We start from the raw sequence: 22,049 nt of genomic DNA on the forward strand, positions 1-22,049 counted from the left end.
GGAAACATGGAAGTGTGAGGGTAATAAAATGTTCCACACTTGATTTACTACTTCTTCTACAGAAACAGTATTTGCTGCTAACTTATTTTCAATTCACTGAGAATTGTTTGATCTCCTAGGATGGATTTCATTTGGTAGAACAAACTTTTATACTTACTTTTGCTCATGGGCTTTAATCTACCTACCATGTAAGGATATACTGTCTGTGTACTAACAGAGGAATACTCAGCACTTCACCAGTTTGTTTCAGAAGTTTGTGGAGATGCTTTAAAAAATAAAGAAAAAAAGGCACAATCTTTTCACCCCTGGTTGACCTGTGGCCTCCACCATTTGAGGCTAATAAAAATATTTTCATTGATAAATCCCAGAGTTCTTTGAGTATTGATCTTGCTGTTCTGTAGGTGGGAGCAGGGGGGGATGTTCAGAGTTTAAAGCTGAAAACTAATCAAACAAACATCAGTCAGTTGGGTGTCCAAGGCAGGAGGAACCCTGTCAGTGCTGAATGGTAGTAAGGCTGAGGAGCATTTATCTAAAGGTCGTGCACTACAGAATCACTGTGATGAAGTAAATGTGGGCAAAACTCTGCTGAAATGGATATAGATGAGTTTTCCTAATGCAATATTCAAATGTATTTTGAGGTAAAAGAGAGAAGAGACAGAATTTAGAGGTTCTGTGGGGAGTTTTAAGGAGTACAGGTGTTTAATTTTTGTGCCTGTCTATACATAAAAATGTGATTATAAACGCAAACATTTTAAACTTTCCTTATGAAACTATTCAGAATGCTCTTCTTGTTTCTTAGTAACCTCTCCTGTTACTTCTCAAAAGTAGGAAGAATGTATTCATAGCTTGGGCATTCTGTTTGTGTATCAATATGCTGGCAGTCACAAACCCAAGGAGGTTATCAGCTTTCAGGATGTGTTTTGTGTAAGTCTACTGCAAAATTAAAAAGGCTGATTTGAAAGCACACTTGCATTGTGAGTTTCAAAATTTGTGAAAGAAAAGTGTTATGGAGGTTTAAAATTATTTTTTAAAATGTCCACAAGCATACCATAATTATACCTTGTTTCCTCCACAGGCATTTGTAAAGGATGTGCATGAAGATTCAATAACAGTTTCGTTTGAAAACAAGTAAGTGTATTGCTGGTGTTATACCTACAAATGATAGAGTATCAACCTTGCATTTGATTAACCTAAATGTGACTTTGAGTAGCATTTTTTAGATACACTAAACTTGCTGTTTGGCTGTTTTAGAATTAGGTTCAGTATCTACTATTTTGTGACATTTCTGTATAAATGGCTTTAATGGTTTAAATACTTCTAAGTACAAAACTGGGAAAATAAGCATGTTCTTGAATTTACATGATGACCACCCATGTTTGAATAAGTCAGCAGTTGTCCCATGATTGTCTCTGTCTCACATGAATGTCTTATTTTAGTTTTAGGAGATTGCATTATTACAAAAATTGTTCTATAGATAAGTGAGGAATAGCAGATTTCCTGATAAATCAAATTTATCCAATCTCTATTAAAGAAACTGAAAATTAAAACTTTATTCAGACTGAATCCTGATCAAGTTTTCATAATCTGTGGTAGAAACAAAGAAAAAGAACATACAGGCTTGTTTTGAAGGAAATGTCCAAATGTGTTATGGAATGTTTAACCTATGTTTCTAATGGTGGTATTAAGACCTATTTAATTGTAAATAGAGTAAAAACTGCTACTGGACGATTTCAAAAGACTGCAGGTGACATCAGGGATTCATTTAAGATGCTTAATGGTCACTTAGATGTATTTTTCTTATTATGTATACATTGGATCACATTAGTATGCACAGAAGGTCCACAAAGTTTAAAAAGTAAAATTAATGGGTTGCAGATGTTTCTGATTTCTGTTTATGAAGAAAATGAAAATGTTTAGACCATTCACTGTGTTTTTATTTGTAGCTGGCAACCAGAGAGACAAATACCATTCCATGATGTGAGGTTCCCCCCACCTGCAGGCTATAACAAAGACATCAATGAAAGCGATGAAGTAGAGGTGGGTATGTGTGTGTGCTCCAGCCACAACACTTGCTCTGACAAGTGAGAGAACTTGGTGTGAAAAATGTCAGCCAGGCCACTGGAAGGTTTGCTTCCGTGTTATGTGCTGTCACCTCCTTTGATTCCAAGTACTACATGAAACACAATGTCAAGCACATCATCAAAAGCAGATTTTGACAGTTGTGAACCCCACAAATTCCATGTACCAAAAGAAACCCATGTAAAATTCCATGTGCCTTGACCTCCATGCTGAGTTACAAACATGATCGCCGTTTCATTGGTTACAGATCAGTCCTTTATCAGAACTGAATTAATTTAGAAATAGATGCTGGACTGTAGTTCTTCAGCTGTAAGTTAATAATGTCTCTGTTAGTAAAACTTCATGCTGAATGAGATAATTTGCATTATACGTGTGTGTACATAAAATATAGAAATATATGTGTATATGTAAATAATTACGTGTATACATAGATTGGCTTTAAAGCAGCACATACCTAAAACCTCCTTATTTTATAAAATTATAAAATGTGTAATTAACTCAAAGAGAACTTTCAAGATTTGCATGTTTTGTAAGTTTATTTTCATTTGAAAGATAAGAAAATAGCAAAAGTTATTTGATATGAATGTGGCTGTTATCATATATGTGCTAAAGAAGTGTAGCTGTGTGTCCTCTCTTTCACCCGCTGGTCAGCAGACCTACACACAATTAAAAATACTGTTGATTAAATATTAACAGTTGTAGAAGCCTGAATTATCTCTCTTTGACTGTATGCAAGACTGAAGCAACTAATGCCAATAGATTGGATACAATATTATTTATCTGCACAATTTTGCATACATAACTTTATCTCCTGCTTGTATTTTCAATAGATAGGTCAGCTGTTACCTGTTTGCTGTGTGGTGCTTAGAGACTTTCTGTACTAATGTACTGTGTACTTTAGGTACTAATACATTCTACTGGATTTTGTTCCTGTAGAGTTCCTGATCATATTAGTGTCAGCTTTTGTGATGTCTTTTAAGAATGTAATGTATGTATTTTGTTTAGGTTTATTCCAGGGCAAATGAAAAAGAACCCTGCTGTTGGTGGTTGGCTAAAGTGAGAATGATAAAGGGTGAGGTAGGAATATGCATATATACATATATATTTTATATTTATTTATACTTTATTTTCCCATTGTTTTCTATTTATATATTGATGTGCATGGTGTTTTTAACTAATCTCTCTTCATCTCCCATCAGAGATTGGGACAGTTGCAATTACCATTAACCTCAACCTGAAAAGTCAACTTTGACTTGTGCAGTTAACAAAAGTCCCTTTTCCTTAATAGCATAATGCTCACTCTTGTTATAAAATGTGTGGCTTGGATGATTTTATTATTTTTATATCAGTTCTACGTAATAGAATATGCAGCCTGTGATGCTACATACAACGAAATCGTCACAATCGAGCGCTTGAGATCTGTGAACCCCAATAAACCCGCAACAAAAGATACTTTTCATAAAATCAAACTGGCAGTTCCCGAAGATTTAAGGCAAATGTGAGTACAAATGTTTCTTTATAGCTTTTTTCAAAATGTGGGTAACATTTGGAACCTGAGACAAGAAGGAATAAAGACACTTTTCACCGCTCCAAATTAATATTTTTAAATTTTCATGTAAGAATATAGAAAATACAAATGTTGACATGGTTATGCTTGAGAAATAGATAATTTTTTAAATTACTATTTAGTCTTGGAGGAGGAAATGCTTTCTTCAAGGTTTTAGGGTTTGTGTGTGGTATAAGTTAAGATTTTTATTCTTGCAGCTGTTCAGTGATATGCACAGATTAATGTGAACTTTTGTTGTCCATGTCAAATTAATATGTCGACTTTTGTTATTTGTTGATGGCTCTGGGAATAGCTGTACAGTAATTAAGCCTCCCAGAGTATGATACAGAACAGCTAGTTTTCTCCTAGAAGGTGGACATACTGTTCTCATGTAGATATAGCTCTGAAAGTCAGATTAATATTGACTCCCCTTGTTTACCTTCAGATCACTTTCTGCTTTTTTTGAGATGCATGTTATTGCTTCAGTGTGGATTAAACTATAAATTCAGGTTAGACTAAAAACTTCTGCAGTTGGTGTTGTAGTACACAAGTTCACAAAGTAGCAAGTGGACAGAGGAGGCCTGGAGAAGCCAAATGCAGCATGAGATGAGCACAAGAATGCTGCAGTGGTTACAATGAAATCACACGTACTGGTTCATGATGTGTTTGAAATTTTGGTCTTGCTGATTGTAATGACTGTAGCTTTTTAATGTAGTTTTGTTTAACTTGTCATTTCATAGATGTACGTACAGAAAATTTCTGAAATATTTCGAATCCTACTCACGTGAAAACAAATGAAAGAACAATCAGTAAAATAAATAATAAAGAATGAAATAGCACCTGCACTAAAAGGGAGAGCTTGGAGAATCTTTATTTACATTCTTTGTGTTAAGGAATTAATCTTTTTGACTGTTAACCAAAAATGCAGTGGTTATTATTTTTAACTCTGTAGCATTTTTATTCCTAGGTGTGCCAAAGAATCTGCACATAAGGATTTCAAAAAGGCAGTTGGAGCTTTTTCTGTAACATATGATTCTGAAAACCACCAGCTTATTATTTTGGTAAGTACAAATATCTTACTGTACCATTGGCAGTGGTTTCTTTCAAGAGTTCATAAGGAACCCACTTTGCTTTATTACTAATTACTGTTTTCTTTATCACTAATTTAGTCAATCAACGACGTAACAACGAAGCGGGCAAACATGCTGATTGATATGCACTTTCGAAGTCTTCGTACCAAGTTATCCCTGATACTGAGAAATGAAGAAGCCAGCAAACAGCTGGAGGTATGATGGTTGTTTTCCCTGAAGTCATTGGAGTAAAACAGATGATAAAGAAAACCTTCATGCGTTTCTTAGCTGGCAGGACTTGCACTGGGGTGAGATAACAGTGATACTGGAGGTGTGAAACAAAAGGCAGGTGGAGGTGTCATCCAGCATTGACAGTTATAGGGCCTGTTCTTGCAAAGGCTCATTTTTATCAGCAGGATTTTGAGGGGGGGGTAAATACAAGTGCATAGGCACATGTACACATACATTTTTTTCATAGTTTGAAACAGAAAATAATTAGCCATGATTGCATGAGTAGTGCCACCTATTTGATAGCTTTAAAAATAGATAGTGAATATGTCATAGTAGTGACGTGGACTAGAACTGGATCTAGCAAAATAACATAGTGAGACTGGTGTTGGTAGAGTGTACGAAGGGGTAGGTTCATCTATAGATAAAATGTTAGGAAATAATCTACAGCAGATACAGCTTCTGATATTCCTGTGACTGGAGAGTGGGTGTTGACTGGCAAGAAGCTTGAGTCATACTTGTCCATGGGTTAAAAAAAAAAAAAAGGAGTAGGCTAGGAAATAAGGGGTTCTTTATACATCAGAATTAACACTTCTTTATGATTTTTCTCCTATCTACAAATCAGATAAAATAACATTTCTAAAACCTTTTTAGATTCACTTTCAAAAACCAGAGGTACCACTCAAACTACTGTAATTCAGTTTTATATGGGTGTACAGCAACAGTGTTACTTCAGACCCAGGTTTCATCCCCCCCCTCCATCCCAAGGGTTACATCTGTTTGGTTTTAGTGTGAAGTGGGATGTCATGTAGTAGTTCAGGCCTCTTGTATCCAGTGAGTGTACTCACTGTTACAAGAAATTCTCAGTTCTGTTGTCCTCTTCTTAGTCTCCTGATTTCTGTGTTTCAGACCCAAGTTTGTTTGGTCTTGATTTTTCTTAATATTGGGAAAGGTCCAATTTTTCCTCATTGGTGTTGCTTATTGAGCACCCCACTGTAGCTCTTCAGTAATCATTCTTCTTTATCTTCCTGCAGAACTGACAATTGTGTGGGCAGTTTACCTCTTGAAGTGCAAAGTATTATTTTGGAGGTGGGAAGAACAACAGCCTCTTTAGAGCTAATTCTCTTTACATGCCCCCACAAGTGCATGCACCAACAACTGTTGTCATTCCCAAACTAATCTTGAATTCTTTTTGTCATTGTAACACTGAACCTTTCTGCTGCTGTGAAGGTCTCGAACTCTATTTGGTTCTCACTAGAAAACCATTATTGAACTTCAGCTTCTACCTAAGCAGTGCTTGAATGAAGGTTGTGAGACAAATATATACAGTTAAAATGTACGTGACAAAAGTTGGCTGATATTTTTTCATTTTGGCATTTGTGTTTCTTGTAGATAGAATAAATATAAAACTAATTTCATCCAAAGCTGAAAAGAAAAGCTTCAGATAGTAGAAATCATAGTCGTGATTTCTATTGAGACACAGACATAACAACAGACTGCACATGTCCATCTGCAGAAAAAATATTTAGTGAACACTTTAGGCTTTACTGCATTATTAATAACAGTTCACTGTTTCCATCTAGTAGACCTTTTTCTGTGTCTCGTACTCACTGAACATTAAAAGTCTGACACTTTTTTTCTTCTGGCTGTTTTACCTTTCCTGCTTTCTGAGTCATTATCACTAGACCAGCTCCTTTTGTTCCATTGGTGATCTTTTTCTTTTTCTGTTGTACCTTTTTTCTGCATATTGGCTTCTTGACTTGCACGGCTCTAATTCTCAAATGTGGCTTTTAGAGCATCAAGTAAAATAACTGATTACTTTTTGTTTACATTCTTTCCCAGTGAGTCTGACTTAGTTCTTTTTGTTGTTTGGTTTGGGGTTTTTTTCACATACTAAAAAGTCTGAATTTAAAAGTGTTCTGCATTCTGGTTTGCATTTCATTATATCTAAATAGAATTCAGTCATGGCTGCTGTGTAGTTATTAATATGCTATATGCACAGGTTTTTTTCTTATTAATGTGTTGGAAGAAACTAGAATACAGAATTTCCGATGTTTAAATAAAACACCTTGTAATACATCACTTACAGAAAAGCTAATGATATTTTTAGTGCAAGCACTATAACTATGCTCTGACTGTCATAACCAAGGTCCCCAGTGATGATGCAGTTTCATCTTTTTTTATGTATCATAGACAGTTGTGTTAACAACTGATCGTTGTCTTGATCATCCTGTTCTCTACTCTCATTTGACTGTCTGTAACAGATGTCAGCTAGTAAATCAGCATTTGGATTATCTGTTAGAATGTACAACTCTGAGCATTTAAAATAAGTTTAGCTTTACAATTTGTCTGTAATGTAGTTACTAAAGTGCTTGATAGAGCTCTGATTATATGAAGTATTTCATGACACTCAGATACTTACACCACTACTTCCTATAGCCAGTTCTTTGTGACAGTGGTTTAGCACTGGATATTTATCATCAGCTTTAACAGGAGCAGGTCAGAAAGCAGAACCAGTTGAGTTGGGAGAGAATAGGACTTGCTGTGGGCACTTCTTGGTGTTTTCTCAACCTCTGTAGGGTCTCATATTGCTGAGGTTACAGTGCTAATTTAAAGTGTGCTTGTGTATGTCTTACAGTAGTTATAGCTTTGATTGTGATGCAGGGACATGTATAGGATTATATATTTTGGGTTTTATCTTTTTTCTTCCTTGCAAAACACTCTTTCCTTAATAGATTATCACAGTTGGAAATTCTATCTTCCCTCAATGCATTAAACTATTGTTCTTGTGTTCTGTTATGCTCACGCTTGTGAGTTCTCAAACTGACCCTTCTGTCTTTGTGGAAATGTGATTTCTGGATGAAATTCTAAAGTTTTTGTTCTCTGAATTCAGGCAACTTACAATATTCAATATAAAGATATAATTGCAGTTATACCTTAATTTTTGTCTTATCATATATAGGCATGGATTCTTTATTTTACTTTTTTAAGTGCAGTAGATATGTACAGTTGCTCTGTTTTCTGTAGAACTTTTGTGTTAGTGATTGAGTTCTTTCTGTCTCCTGCCACCTGTTGAAATGGGTGCATTTTTTTAATCAGAAATCATAAAGTTTGCTTTGCTAAACAACACAGCATTTATTTTACTACCTTACATGAATGCTGTCTCACCTAGTAACACCTGATAGCTGTAGCTATTAAAGGGTAATTCAAAATACAGAGGTGTCAACACAGCTAGAGGCCACCCTTACGTTAATATTTAAAAGACTTCTGAAGGAGACTCTTCAGTGGTTTTGAAGAATGCATTAAAAGGATTGATGGAATAAAAAGCAGACTAAATACCTGACTGGAAAATGGGCTCAAAATTTGTTGCTGTGTCTCTCCAGTGTACTAACAATCAAAGTGAGCTGGCGTTCTGTTGTTCTTCAGAGTTCTAGGCAACTTGCATCACGGTTCCACGAACAGTTTGTTGTACGTGAAGACCTGATGGGTTTGGCCATTGGCACTCACGGTGCTAATATTCAGCAAGCCAGAAAAGTCCCTGGAGTGACTGCCATTGACCTTGATGAAGATACTTGTACATTCCATATTTATGGAGAGGTAAGTTCCCTTCTTTAGCCTTTCAGAAAATACCCAAAAGAAACAAAGAAAGAAACAAACAAGCAAAACAAAAAACCTGGGGAAAATGAATGTTATTCCTCTCATACACGTGTCTATTTTAGGATCAAGATGCGGTGAAAAAGGCAAGAAGTTACCTTGAATTTGCTGAAGATGTTATACAAGTTCCAAGAAATTTAGTAGGTATGTCAATTCTGGAGGCTAACTATGTGATAGGAAGGGAAAATGCCTTCTGAGAACTGCCTTAAACTAGAAGCAGCGTGCTGATGTTTAAATACAAGGTAGAATAGTTTCTGGATATTAATTTTTGTCACATGCAGAAAACGTTTTTGGCATCACTCTAAGCTTTTCTTGAAAGCTGTGATTGAAGGATGTGGCCTTTCCTCATTACTTCCCAAGCTGCTTAGCTTTCCTGCCATTTTTCAGACAGCAAGTTGTTTTGCTGAGGTTGGAAAGAACTAAAGTTTTCATTTTCTTTGTCTCAGACTAGAACGTCTGCTTCGTAAGATAAATGTGTGCATTACTGCCATTGGAGTACAATTTATTTCCATTTTTATCTTTGATTTCTTAGTGAATTATAAACTACCGTCAAATATCTCTACAAAGCTCAGTTTCAGAGAAGAGAATTTTACATCTGGCTCATATGGTATCTTTGGCTGTGTCAGAAAACTTCCATCAATTAAAATTTTGTAAATGAACTAAGTTTTGCTTTGTGCTCTACACAAAAAATAGTTACAACAAATGCTAGGGCATTGTAAAAACATTCTTTGGCTTTGGTTGGGTATGCATTTTAAACCAACCAAAGCAAAGCCAAATAAGCTGCAAGATAGTGAATATTTCTGTAATCAATACGTGTGACAAGTTAACACCCCAAGCTTACATAGACATTTTGGTTTATGGCTCATTAACTAAACCTGTGTTGTAGAGGATTTAAGTCATTTTGGACAAGTTCTTGCACTGATACTTAAATACTCTTGTCTAATTAGAGTATAGCAATACTCTGAGGATTGGGAGGAAACACTAAAAGTGGAATGCTCTGTATGTTCTTTCTGTAGGAAAAGTAATAGGAAAAAATGGAAAACTGATTCAAGAGATAGTGGACAAATCTGGCGTTGTAAGAGTGAGAATTGAGGCTGAAAATGATAAAAATATTCCACAAGAAGAGGTATGTTTTCAGTTAATATGATTTCTCTATGTATTAATTGGTTGTATTCTACTCAGTGATAAATTAAATTCTTCCTTGTATCTTCATAGTGGTAAGATAAAGTTTTGATTAAAGTGTGTTTTCTGATAGAGTCCATCTTATACTGTTAATGCTGAGAGGTGTTTTTATGTAAATTTGGCTTATCTGTGTTAGAAAAAAATGGTTTTTGAAGATTTTTGGTGATGTACCTTCTTAGAGATTTTATCTTACTCCTGTTGGAAGCAATGACACATTTTCCAGCATGTGCTAGGCTGTAAACATATATGAAACTTGTTTTCATTCACTAATCTACTTTGTGTTTGATCTCTTATGTTTTTACCTGGTTTAACTTTTTTTTTTAGTAATTTATGTTGTAATGAAAAACTTGTGCTTTTTCTTAAAACTCTTTTTTAAAAAAATATTACCTTGGTTCACAATAAATTGTAACCTAAAGAAAAACAAGCATGAACAATGTGAAAATCCAGGTTTGCCCAGGAAGGCTCTCAACCTGTAAAGGGAGTTAATGACGTCCTGAACTTCTTAATTTGAGGCACTTTATGTGGGGCTGCATCGAGGGGCAAAGTTGCAGGTTTGCAAAAAAACCCTCAAAGCACGAAGGTTTTAACATCTCAATGCAAGAAAAGATTCCCTGCAATTTCAAATGTGAAATGTGCTTAAAGAAAACTGAACTGCCTTTAGTTTACCTCAAAATCTGAACAGGTACCAGTTAAGAACCTGTGCTACCTTGGATAAGATATGGAATGTGTTTCTGGAGCCCTTGTGTTCTTGCTTGAGTAGTTCATCCTTTGTTTTATCACTGTGAATCTGTTACTGAGGACTCACAATCCAATTTCCATCTTTCTGTAAAGGGTGACTAAGCAATTAAATGAGGGGTTTTTACTATTTCACTAGTTTTACATCTACCTGAAAAGATGTTGTTGTATAAATTCCTATATCATAAAATAGAACTAGTTTAATAAGCAAGAGGCTGCTGCTCTTGCTGCAGGCAGTAGATTCACAGAAGGGTAAAAGAGCAAATACTCATGGCTGCAATTAGTATGTCAGGCTTTCTTTTTTGTCTTCTGACTTGAAAAGCCTTATTTGCTTACCTTTTTCTTTACAAAATGCAGCTTTTAAAGATTATCTTGAAAGCCTTTTTTCTTACCTGCCAAGCTCTGCATTCATACTTGTGTTTTACCTGGTAATGACATTTCTAACACTGGCATTGCTTGCACTGCCTCGTGTGTTAGTTGTGTCATACCAGGAGCATGGCAGAAACCTGGCATCACATCTGGGCAGGTAAGAGTTAGTTGCTGTAAGTTGAATGCAGGTTTATTTCAACTAAGAAATACACATCATCTCCCCATGTGTGAACTTGGATATTGGAGCCCTTCCTGTAGTAGAACAATAGTTCAGTTAAATTTTAATACAGCATTGGGGTTTTTTTAATGTGACTGAGATGTTAGAATACTGCCCATTAATTTCAGGTACAGTTTTATGCATCTCATAATTTTATAACACGATCTTTAAGTTTTTCGTATTTTTAAAATGAGATAGGTATTGTTTGAGATAGTAATATATATTAATTTTATCTCTAAATTTATTATGCATATAAGGTCTGTTCAGTATTCACCACTGCAGCCAAGCTGAAGATTGGTACTTTTGCTTTGATGACAAAAATAAGGTTCAATAAATAAGTACTTTGATGCTTTTATATGGCTGAAATTGTTTGACATGGTTACCAGCTCATATTCTTAATAGCTGGCATTGCTATACCTTTAATCCACTGCTAAAAGCAACAGCAAACATTTTCCTTAAATGCCTCTTTAAATCATTTGACTTGTGATCTTTTAATAATTGATACTGTGAGCTAGTTAAGGCCAGCTTAGTAGAAATTTCACTGTTCTTTATCAGATTGTATTAAATATTTATGAAACTTAAAATACCCCAGACAATAAAAGATTTCAGTCAACGATGCCTGTGGCTAAAGGACTTCTAATGAGTATGAAAGTTAGTATTGAGGTTTCTTAGGACTAGAGGACTGTGTATATATTTTTTTTCTTGTTACTTACATTAGACCTCACACATATGCATTAAGTCTTTTGTATGTAAAAGAAGGGGGGGGAGGGGGGGGAGAAAAACAAACAAGACCTAAAAAACTGAGACAAAATTACAGACTTGCCACTCTTGGGGAACCTTGGCATATCATGCTGTTGTTACTTCTTAAAACAGTTGTGTCTCAAATCATTTCACTTCTGCAGAAAACTTTCCTTTGGAATGCAGTCCTGCTTGGGTTGCCTAAGTTAATCTTTAAGTATTTTATCTCCAAATATCATCATTTCAGACACTAAATTTCCAGCTTTACATTTTCCGTCTGTTTGTTGAATTGTTTAACATGTTTGAAAGGTGAAAAAAATGTAAGTTAGAAATTGTTACCTGAAGTACTTACTCTTTCTTGAATATGTTTTGGTTTGCCTTTCACAAATGTAGAGATCCTCAAGAAGGATCAAGTTCTGTTTCATGACATGATGTTAATTTGATTCACTTTTTTAAAAGATCGAAGGTAGACTGAAAGGACCTGATGTGACAGTATAGATGTGACAGCAAAGGTGGTATTAATTTTGAAGGGAGGAAACATGGAGTGTTTTAAATTGACTGTTTTTCACTTCTTCAGAAAAATAAAAGTTGGCATTGTGATGCAAACGGTCTAAATTTCCTTGTGTAAAAAAGCTCTTTGCCTGAAGGGAGTCAGACTACATGATCTAATCAGTATCAGAATTTAAATAAACTGTTCTCTGATTTACATCTTAATTTATGCTTATCTGTGTTGTAAGACTTGTTTTCAAATTTTACAGTAATATGTTGGGTTCTCTTCAGAATTCGATGCCTAATCAATAACCATAGGACTCCTGTTACTGTGTTTTAGGGCATGGTGCCATTTGTGTTTGTGGGAACCAAGGATAGCATCACTAATGCAACTGTTCTTCTGGATTATCATCTTAATTATTTAAAGGTGAGGAAAACCATGCTGCTTTACCACTGATTTTTTTTTTTTTCTGTCGATACTTAACATGGTAGCAATGTGAGAACTAAAGTCTGTTTGGGCTCTGAGGCTGTTGAAAAATTGGGTTTATAACAAGTTTTCCATCTAAAAACAAAACGTTTTATTAAAAGAATAATTTATCTGAAAGGTAGGATGAAAAAAGCTTTTTTTCAGAATGCAAATTCCAGATAAATAAGGAAATAATCTGTCTCAAAAGTACTGCCAACTTTATATATGAGGAATAGCCAGTCCCTCATGGGGCTACAAAGCAGTGTTCTAGGCAGGATCTTATAGACTGTGGGCATTTCATGCAAAATCCCTAAACTGCTTTTTCTGTAGTGGATTGACATTTTATACTTGAGTATGTTTTGTAGGCAACTCAGCTTCATATGTTATGTTTGCCTCTTGGCTCCATGACTTCCCCAGCAGTTTGCAGTGCTTGATGCCTGTTGTATAGGGAGCAAAAAATATCCCACATTATTGCCTATAGTTCCTTTTGCCTGCGGTGGTTATGGCCCGGTGCCCTATCCCTTTCTATGAAACAATACTCTTACATCATAATTGTTTAATAACTTTGATATTTGTTGTGTGCTACGCCGTAAGAAGCTTGTGTTGGGATCTGAGTGCTTTTTCTCAATATGTGTTTTAAACAAACCTAAATTTGTAAAGTGTGTCACTGGGAGAATTGTATTGGTAGCAAACAGATTAGAAAGTCTTTTTGGTAAACAGTTTATTCTCAAAGCTGAGTTACTGTTTGAGTATTAAGTAGATGATTAGTTGCAATACTGAAGTGCTCTTTCTTCCTGAGAACACTCAGATGATTAAACAGTGGTTCCACATGACTTGCTGTGCTTGTGTTTGCGTAGGAAGTGGACCAGCTGCGTTTGGAAAGATTGCAGATTGATGAGCAGCTTCGGCAGATTGGAGCTACTTCCAGGCCCCCCCCCAGCCGCACGGACAAGGAGAAGGGCTACATGACCGACGACGGGCCCGGGCTCGGCCGCGGGAGTCGGCCTTACAGGAACCGGGGGCACAGCAGGCGTGGGCCAGGCTATGCTTCAGGTACGTGACTAGAGGGGCACCTAAAGTTTTCAGAGTAGCCTACTGCTCTCTTGATTTCATGAAAGAGACTGGACTAGGGAACAGAGCTGTTACAACAGAAATGCAGTTAATATCGAGTATTAATATTTGAGGATTAAATAAGGCTTCATGCTGTAGAAAACACTCAGAAGTGTAGTGCTCTCCTGTAATCTACACTTATGCACTTAGGCAGTTCCTGTCTCTTACAGCATGCTTATGTCTTCTATAGTATGGAGCATATGTAGTTATGCCCTAACTCTTTATTTATCTATATTTATCTTTATTTTATCTATATTTTGAACAATTTCCAACAGTAAAGCCTCAGTTTTCACTTAAGCCTGCGTGAGGTTGTCTTAATATAAATATTTATAGGTGAAAATACTGTGTAGCTCAATCTAAAAAAAAAAAACGTATTCTCATATTCAATTGAACTTTGATGTCTTTACTACAAGACCATAGTCACCAAAATAGTGTGTTCCTCTTTGAAACCTTGTATAATTCATTAATGAATAGTTTTCCGGGTTGTGCTTCTTCAGAGCAGTCTGTTACTTCATTATCCATGATGTAGGTCAGCTGGTGTTTGTCCTGACTGAAAGGCCTGCAGTGTGAGCTCTGTAAGACAGTCTTAGCTCACATTCTACATAATACAAAATTAATGTTTTTGTGCTGTTGACTGTTTTTAGAAGATCTGAACTCGCCTTGCTGATAATATTACGGGGGGAAAAAATGGGGAAAAGAACCAACTTTTGTTAGTGAAGGTGATCTGCTAACTGGAAAGATTATAATGGTCGTTTATTTTGGGTTTGATACATTTCTAGCATTCTAACTTTGTTCTCTGCTTTTGTAGTCTGTTACAGGCTGTTTCATGATGGAATTTTTTTTCTTTTCATAGATGAGTTGCAGTGGTGAGAGGAGACAGGACAGGTTATATTCATAACTTTCAGTTTCAGAAATATGGAGGAGTCTAGTCTATTAGACTTATGTTTTACTAGATTTATTACATTTTATAGTAGATTTAATAATCTATGGTAAGCTGATAACACCAAGTGACTCAGTGTGTGGCACACTTAACTATTTAGCCCTGAACACACAACTAACTTTTATCAGTGTATGTCTTGACTTTTTGAAGAAGTAACTTATATTATGCACCTTTCTGTGCTGTGTATGTTATAGAGGTTGGGAGGCAAAAAAAATCCCAAACCTGTTTATTAACAAAAAAAAAAAAAAGGAAGGAAAAATTCTAATATATACATTTTTGATTCTGCTATAGTAATTTCATGCTAAGCTACACTGGCATGTTTGGATTTTTTTCACCCTCTTAATAGGAACTAATTCTGAAGCATCAAATGCTTCTGAAACAGAATCTGATCACAGAGATGAACTGAGCGACTGGTCGGCGGCCCCGGCAGAGGAGGAGCGGGACAACTACCTGCGCAGGGGGGACGGGCGGAGACGTGGAGGGGGTGCACGAGGCCAAGGAGGGAGGGGGCGTGGAGGATTCAAAGGTAAATGTACACTTCGTTTTGGAAAAGGGGTGCCTGTCAGAATCCTTAAACAAACTCACTTCTGTCAGCCTCTTCTGTTGTCACCTGCTCCAACCTCCTGGGCATCCTGGTGACCCTCTCCTGAATTCTCTCCATGTTGTCAATCTTTTAAATTGAGTTTTTTGTTTCAGATGTGTTGAATGTTGAGCATAGAGGAATAATCCTTTTAGACCTCCTTTATTTTGGTATAGTTTTCTCCATCATTTGTTTTCCTAATCTGCCTCTTGCCTCAAGTTTGTAGGCTGTGCCTTCACACATGGACATCAAGGAATCAAGTTCTAGTTTATCACCAGATACAGAAAAGTATTTTATAATCTGTATTAGTCATTCAGCTGTCCATATTCTTATCTTCTTGTACTTTATTTGCATGCAATGGGATAAGATTGTAATGTATGTGTTCAGTGAAAAGGACCAGGCAAAACTAAGATGGAAGAACTTAAAAAATTTTTCTTGAATATAAATATATACATTAAGGTTATAAAACTTGATCATGTGATGGTTCATTATATTTATTTAGCTAAATACTTTAGCCTACAGCTCTACTTTTTTTCTTGAAATTTTTTTCAAAGTATGGGTGTTGCTTAATTTAATAAGGTCTTTTGAAAGAAGGTAGTGTGTAATTTAGGAAGCTCATAAGCCATTAGAAAAAATGTGAAGATGTTAAATCTTACTGAGGTTGATTGTGTACTTCTCTTCAACAGTTAATCATTTTGAGAAGTGGTTTTTCTTCAGTAGACAGTCTCTTTTAAACTGTGGTGGTTTTAAACACTGCAGTTTTGTCTACTTTATCACCTGAGAACATTTTCTTTAGCGATTTTTTGGCCCATCATTTAAGAACTGTTACATGAAAGTAATAATGTTCAGTATCGTAATATGTTAGTTTAATGTTCATGAGACAGAACATTTTGAAGTAATTCCCTACTGTGCTTGTGTAAAATTTAAGTGAAAAAGATCATGTATCCTTGTTGAACAACTCAGTTGATGAATTCTTCTTACAGGAAACGATGAACAGTCACGAACAGATAACCGCCAGCGTAACTCAAGAGAGGCAAAAGGGAGAACAGCAGACGGATCTCTTGAGGTAATTTTGCTCATATGGCAAGTCTGTACTGTTTAAAATTGCACAAGTGTCATATAGTAACATTAGAGTCTTCAAGGCTGTGGGTGACACAGTAACCTTGTGATTCCTTGTTCCTTAATTCCCTAATCAGATATATAAGAGTTATGTTACAAAATGACACAGATGCACAGGGATCTCAATATATCAGGTTGTGTAAAGATGCAACTTTGTAATGTTCACTTGGCTCTCTGTGTGGAGAAAAATTGATCACAAGTCCCAAGGATTTACTAACCAGCTTGATTTCAGTCTTTGTTCTTAGTAGCTTTTTGTTTTTAGCTTTTATTTCTTGCTGCATTGTGTATTGCTGTCTGTCTCTATGTACCCGAAGGAAGAAAATCTTTAACACTTCTTATTAAGTGTTGTAGCCAGAATCTTCAGAGTAAGAAAGATTAAACTTCAGAAGCTACCTTACTACTAAACAAAACATTTGCAATTGAAACTAGAAAGCAAGTTAAAAACATACATCAAGAAACCTTTCAAGTAATAGATTGAAATACCTTATAACTTTAAATATTTTACAACCTTTTACAAAGAGATTTCTACCTTTTTTTCAAATGTTTTCTTTCATAAAGTTATCAGGCTCATACTTTAGGTGTATATGTTACGTTTCCCCACATGGAAACAGTTCTTGTGTCAAATGATAACGTGCAAACTTTCTACTGTCTCTTGCTGCTTAGGATGAGTTATGTTGGGAGGAAGAAATAATGAGCAGCTGCAAACTGCTGCCTGCTCTGTGGTGTTCCCAGGAGTCATGGTTCAGTGGGAGATGGAGATGACTCTTGGTTTGGTTTTAGAAAACATCTTTAAGAAAGGGACAAAATGGAACAAGTGACCATATGCTTAGTATTCTGAGTGGGAGTGCTGAATCTTAAAGGTGTAGTAATTGAATATGCATCTGAAATGCAAACAATTAACATGGCAAAAAAATTATGGCCATACAAGTTTGGTACTTAATCAATAATTGACCTACAAAGTTTGAAGTAGAGAGTGAGGAACTGTGGTGCTGAAAAAAAAACCCTAAGGCACTTAAATTAAGGGATTTTTTTCTCCTGTTACTCTGAGATTTGGAGGAGATTATATTTTATAAGAAAATAAGCACTTGCATATTGTTGAAACCTGGCTAATCAAGTTGTAAAAGTCTTATTTCAAGGAATAAGTATTTACCCCCTTTACAAGCATAAAAATTTGCTTTCAACATGCTTTCTTGACATTTTTTTATGACCATTTAAAAAGGCTGCAGAAGTTTTTTGAATGTATTAAATGGAACTTTTTTCAGATTCAAAAAGGGATGGAGTAGATTTTTTTTTTTTGAGTGTTAGAAAAGCTGCCATGAAATGATACTATGTTTTTTGAGAGGCTTTTTGCATACCAAGAGTAGAAATTGTTGAAACTCTTGAATTCAACCAAGAGTTGAATTGTTTGAGGTCGAATGATGTTTCAAAGATGTATCTGATATTAGTCCTTCAACTTTTTCTTGCACAAGCACACTGGATTTTTTATTTTTTTTTTTAACTTTCAAGGCTGTGTAGATGTGAGGTTTTTTGTTTCAGGTGATTTTTTATTTAAGTCACAAGTATGTGGCATTTTTTAAGAGAAAAGAAGTTACACACTCCACTCCAGCTGGAGACATGTAACAAAGCCACGAGGGTATGGCACTATTTGCTCCTCCCGGATGGCCAAGGGGTGGAAGAGAGGAGAATGCTTTATATAACTCTGAATTGTTCCAGATCAGAATTGACTGCAATAATGAAAGGAGTGTCCACACTAAAACCTTACAGAATACCTCCAGTGAAGGCAGCCGGCTGCGCACGGGTAAAGACCGGAGCCAGAAGAAGGAGAAGACGGACAGCGCCGACGCTCCACAGCCGCTGGTGAACGGGGTCCCCTAAACTGCATAACTCTCAAGTCATATTTCCTATACTGTTTCAGTAATTCCTATTCCATGTTAGAGAAACTTGTTAGGCCAAAGACAAATAGTAGGCAAGATGGCGCAGGGCATGAAATGAACATATGTTCTCTGTTAGCCTTTTTTAACATCGACAGTATGCAGTTGTTTTCAGAAATAAGAAGTTATTCAAATATTTGCATAAAAATACCTGAACTTCCGAAAATCGCTTCCAAGTACATATTGCAGTTCAAACGATGAAAGATTCCTTTTTTTTTTGTTTGTTTGTTTTAAAAATACTGAGCTGTGCATTGGTAAACTTTCTGTTCAGTTGTACCATTTTAACACATCGGGTCAAATTCACTGCTCAATTTCAATTTTCAGAATAAATAGTGTTTGCAGTAATCAAATTGGCTTCTGTTTTCAATCTAACTTACCAGTTCTTCATGAAATGCTATGTCGTTTTATGTCCTGTGTCAGTTCACATTCTGGTCCACCTTTTTCAATATTTTGGTGGACCCTGAAATATGTGTGATGTAACAATTGTCATTTTCATTAGCAAAAAAGTTGTATGATCTGTGCCTTTTTTATATCTTGGCAGGTAGGAATATTATATTTGGATGCAGAAATCAGGGAAGATGAGTTGGTAACACTAAATGTAAAATATATGTAGCAATCCTTGTCAGACGTTAGTACTTTATAGACAAGTGCATGCTTTCCATAATTTTTTCCTTACATAAACATTCAGTTAGGCAGTTATAAGAATAGGAAATTTATTTTGCACTGAAGATTTGGCAAATAGTGTTATTGAAAAAGGGGTGTAATTTTTTTCTTTGTAGGCAGTACAGAAGCTTTTTTTTAAAAAAAAAAATTTAAAAAAAAAAAACCTTTCCATTGTGGAAAACTAAAAAATTCATTGTTACTGAGGGAACAAGTGTAACATGTTCACAAGCTAGTAATGTGTGCCTGCTATTTGGCCAGATGACCAGCCTAAAGCATTGATGGTTTTCATCCTCCTAAAATTTTTCAATTGCTTATTTTGATTTGGGGGCTATTTCAGGAGAGGTAGGAAAAAAGTCACCACGTGTAACGCCCTGGAAGGTGCAGATACAGGAGTCGGAGATGTCGGAGTTAGAAGGAAAGTTCATTGTACTCTGAGGTACAAGGTCCTAATTACCAGCCAATTTGAAAGTGTCACAGAATTTGATCCAAAGTACAGCTGTACACCAGGGAAGGGTGGGAAGTGGTGGGAGGAGCTGTGCTTTCCTTCATTTCTGATCACACATGAAACTTACTGGGCACAACTGCATAAGGACCTTCATTTTAATCCATTTTTATTCAGATTACTCCAGAAGGAGAGCCACTGTTTATGTACAGAATTGTACAAACTTGACCTTGCCTCTGATGTATTTTGTGAGTTTTTTGTTTCTTTGCTTTCTTCATTCTTTTTTTTCCTTGCATACAGGTGAGCATACTAAAACTGGCAACGAACTGCACATGATTTAACAAATATAAAAATGTCTTAAAAAGTATTGCCAAACATTAATGTTGATTTCTAGTTATTTATTTTGGGAATGTATAGTATTTGAAAACAGAAATTGGTACCTTGCACACATCATCTGTAAGCTGTTTGGTTTAAAATACTGTAGATAATTAACCAAGGTAGACTGACCTTGTAATGTAACTGCTCTTGGGCAATATTCTCTGTACATATTAGCTACAACAGATTGGATTTTATGTTGACATTTGTTTGGTTATAGTGCAATATATTTTGTATGCAAGCAGTTTCAATAAAGTTTGATCTTCCTCTGCTAACTGATGTTGATGCAATCCTTATGAATGATTGCTTTTAAAAATCTCAGCTTACAAAAAGTAGAAAAAAAGTATTTCTTTGTTTAGACTTTAACTGTAGCCGTTGTTTATTTACACATTTCAGAAAAGTCTCAAGTATTACCAGTTTGCAAAAATACAGCACATAATGCTCAAGAAGACACAGTTTCTGGAATGGTACAGTACCTGTTAAGTGGTTACACTACACACACTATTGCTCACATTCAGTGGTTGAGTTCACTAAGGTGCTAACTAGGTTAAATGTGAAATTACTACACTACAGTCTGACTAATTGGCTGCATTCCATTTTCAAGTGGATTTGGGGGTTATGACCTTTTTCAGTATTTGTGTGCTTGACATATATCCCTTTCAATTCATATTCCGGTGGTTTTAAATGTTATGAAATTTCAACAAATTAAACTGTGAATCTAAATGTACACTTTAATTTTGAGAAGTCATGTTGTTACAAAACTTGAAAGTGCAACAAATGTCTGATGCTGGAGTTCAGGTCCGTCCTATTGGTAACTATTATAAAGTATGGTCTAATAAATTAAAATATTTTTAAAATAAAGTTCTTTAAAAAGAGTGAGAGGTATTTGTGAATCATGCCAAAGTCTAAATTCAGTAGGGTTAAACTCAAAGCCTATGAATTAACAATTGATGTTTCCTTTCTTTACTGAATTCATTTTAATGATGGTGGGGAGTTAATATTTTCAGTTATTAAAACTCTATCAAGGAAAAAGATCTCTGCAGCTTTTTTTGAAACAGATAATCTTTCTGAGCACTCATGACTTCAAGAAGCAGCTAAGATTAGTTTCTTGAATACAGAAATTATTTCAATTTGTTACTGATGAGTTTTTCAGTCCTTCGTGTCTCGAATACCAAATATTGTGTATTGTGCTTTATTTCCACAATCCAGAAAGGCCATCAAGTAGTGTGGGTATGGTATTAAGTGTAGGTTCTACTTCTTCGTGGGGGCACTTACTGTGAAAAGAGAGATTATTTTCCTGAACTGCAGCACATCTCTCTGCAAAACCCTTTGGTATTGAGCAGTAAAAGGGAAAATATCAGCTTCCAGTGGGTATTCCTCAGTCACTTCAGGAACCCTGCTGTATGGTTCTGCTAAGTGCAATTCTGTATTAATCTGCAAGAGAAAAGATGGATCTCAAATGTTTTTATCCTCTGTATTGTTGAAGTTTTTGTCTCTTTCCAGGAAGAGCAAGACTTGCAGTTAAAACCCATGGTAAGGGGTGGAGGGAAATGTGTTACTGGTTCTGGTGGCTACTATTTGTTAAAAAGTGACAAGGCTGAATGTCTTTCCATAGTAGTGTGTCATAAGCTTGTTTTTGTCCAGTTGAACTTAACTGTACTTAGATTTTCATCCTGAAAGATGCCTCTCAAAGAATCTTTTCCAGACATATTTGCATCCATGAAAATGGGGGCCACTAGGACTTCTAATACCTTAACAGTGTAAGGCAGCTTTATGCTAAGAACAGTGAGGTCAGACCTGCTGAGTTTAGTGTTCTGAATAGATTCCAGCTTGATCAACAGTTTTCTTCCTGTCAGAGTTTCATAATTAGACTTAAGCACAGTGTGGATTTCACATCACATTTTTATGCTGTGATTTACAGCAACAGCTCTTTGACACCACAAGTCTTTGACAGAGGACTGTGGATCTTTTGCCTGCATCAGGGATGAATCTGTTTCTCTACTTCTGACAGTTGTTTTAAATGTATCACACATCTGTGCTTTCACAGTTGTGAAGGTCATTCATCTCGAGGAATTCAAGGTAGAGATAAATAATTGCTGCTCAACCACAAATGAGT

The 22,049-nt window shown here is 35.7% G+C and overlaps 1 protein-coding gene across 3 annotated transcripts; it reads left to right on the top strand.

Annotated features, from left to right (window-relative positions):
- The first annotated feature begins 1,045 nt into the window (after positions 1-1,045).
- Positions 1,046-20,212, top strand: FMR1 (fragile X mental retardation 1). Of its 3 annotated transcripts, none has more exons than XM_018070778.2 (14): positions 1,046-1,128; positions 1,944-2,037; positions 3,085-3,156; positions 3,429-3,577; positions 4,593-4,686; positions 4,795-4,911; positions 8,350-8,520; positions 8,643-8,721; positions 9,594-9,703; positions 12,648-12,734; positions 13,631-13,826; positions 15,170-15,349; positions 16,387-16,469; positions 18,236-20,212. In XM_018070778.2, the coding sequence occupies exons 3-14, from the start codon at positions 3,142-3,144 to the stop codon at positions 18,395-18,397; spliced, it is 1,443 nt and encodes a 480-aa protein (XP_017926267.1). In that variant the 5' UTR covers positions 1,046-1,128; positions 1,944-2,037; positions 3,085-3,141; the 3' UTR covers positions 18,398-20,212. The 3 variants fall into 3 exon arrangements, with proteins under 3 accessions (XP_017926267.1, XP_017926268.1, XP_017926266.1); XM_018070779.2 differs by having other exon boundaries at positions 18,287-20,212; XM_018070777.2 differs by having other exon boundaries at positions 1,080-1,128; positions 15,206-15,349.
- Positions 20,213-22,049: the final 1,837 nt, after the last annotated feature.

Source organism: Manacus vitellinus, unplaced genomic scaffold (genome assembly GCF_001715985.3).
Source record: "Manacus vitellinus isolate BGI_N305 unplaced genomic scaffold, ASM171598v3 scaffold_19_pilon, whole genome shotgun sequence".
Lineage (NCBI taxonomy): Eukaryota > Metazoa > Chordata > Aves > Passeriformes > Pipridae > Manacus > Manacus vitellinus.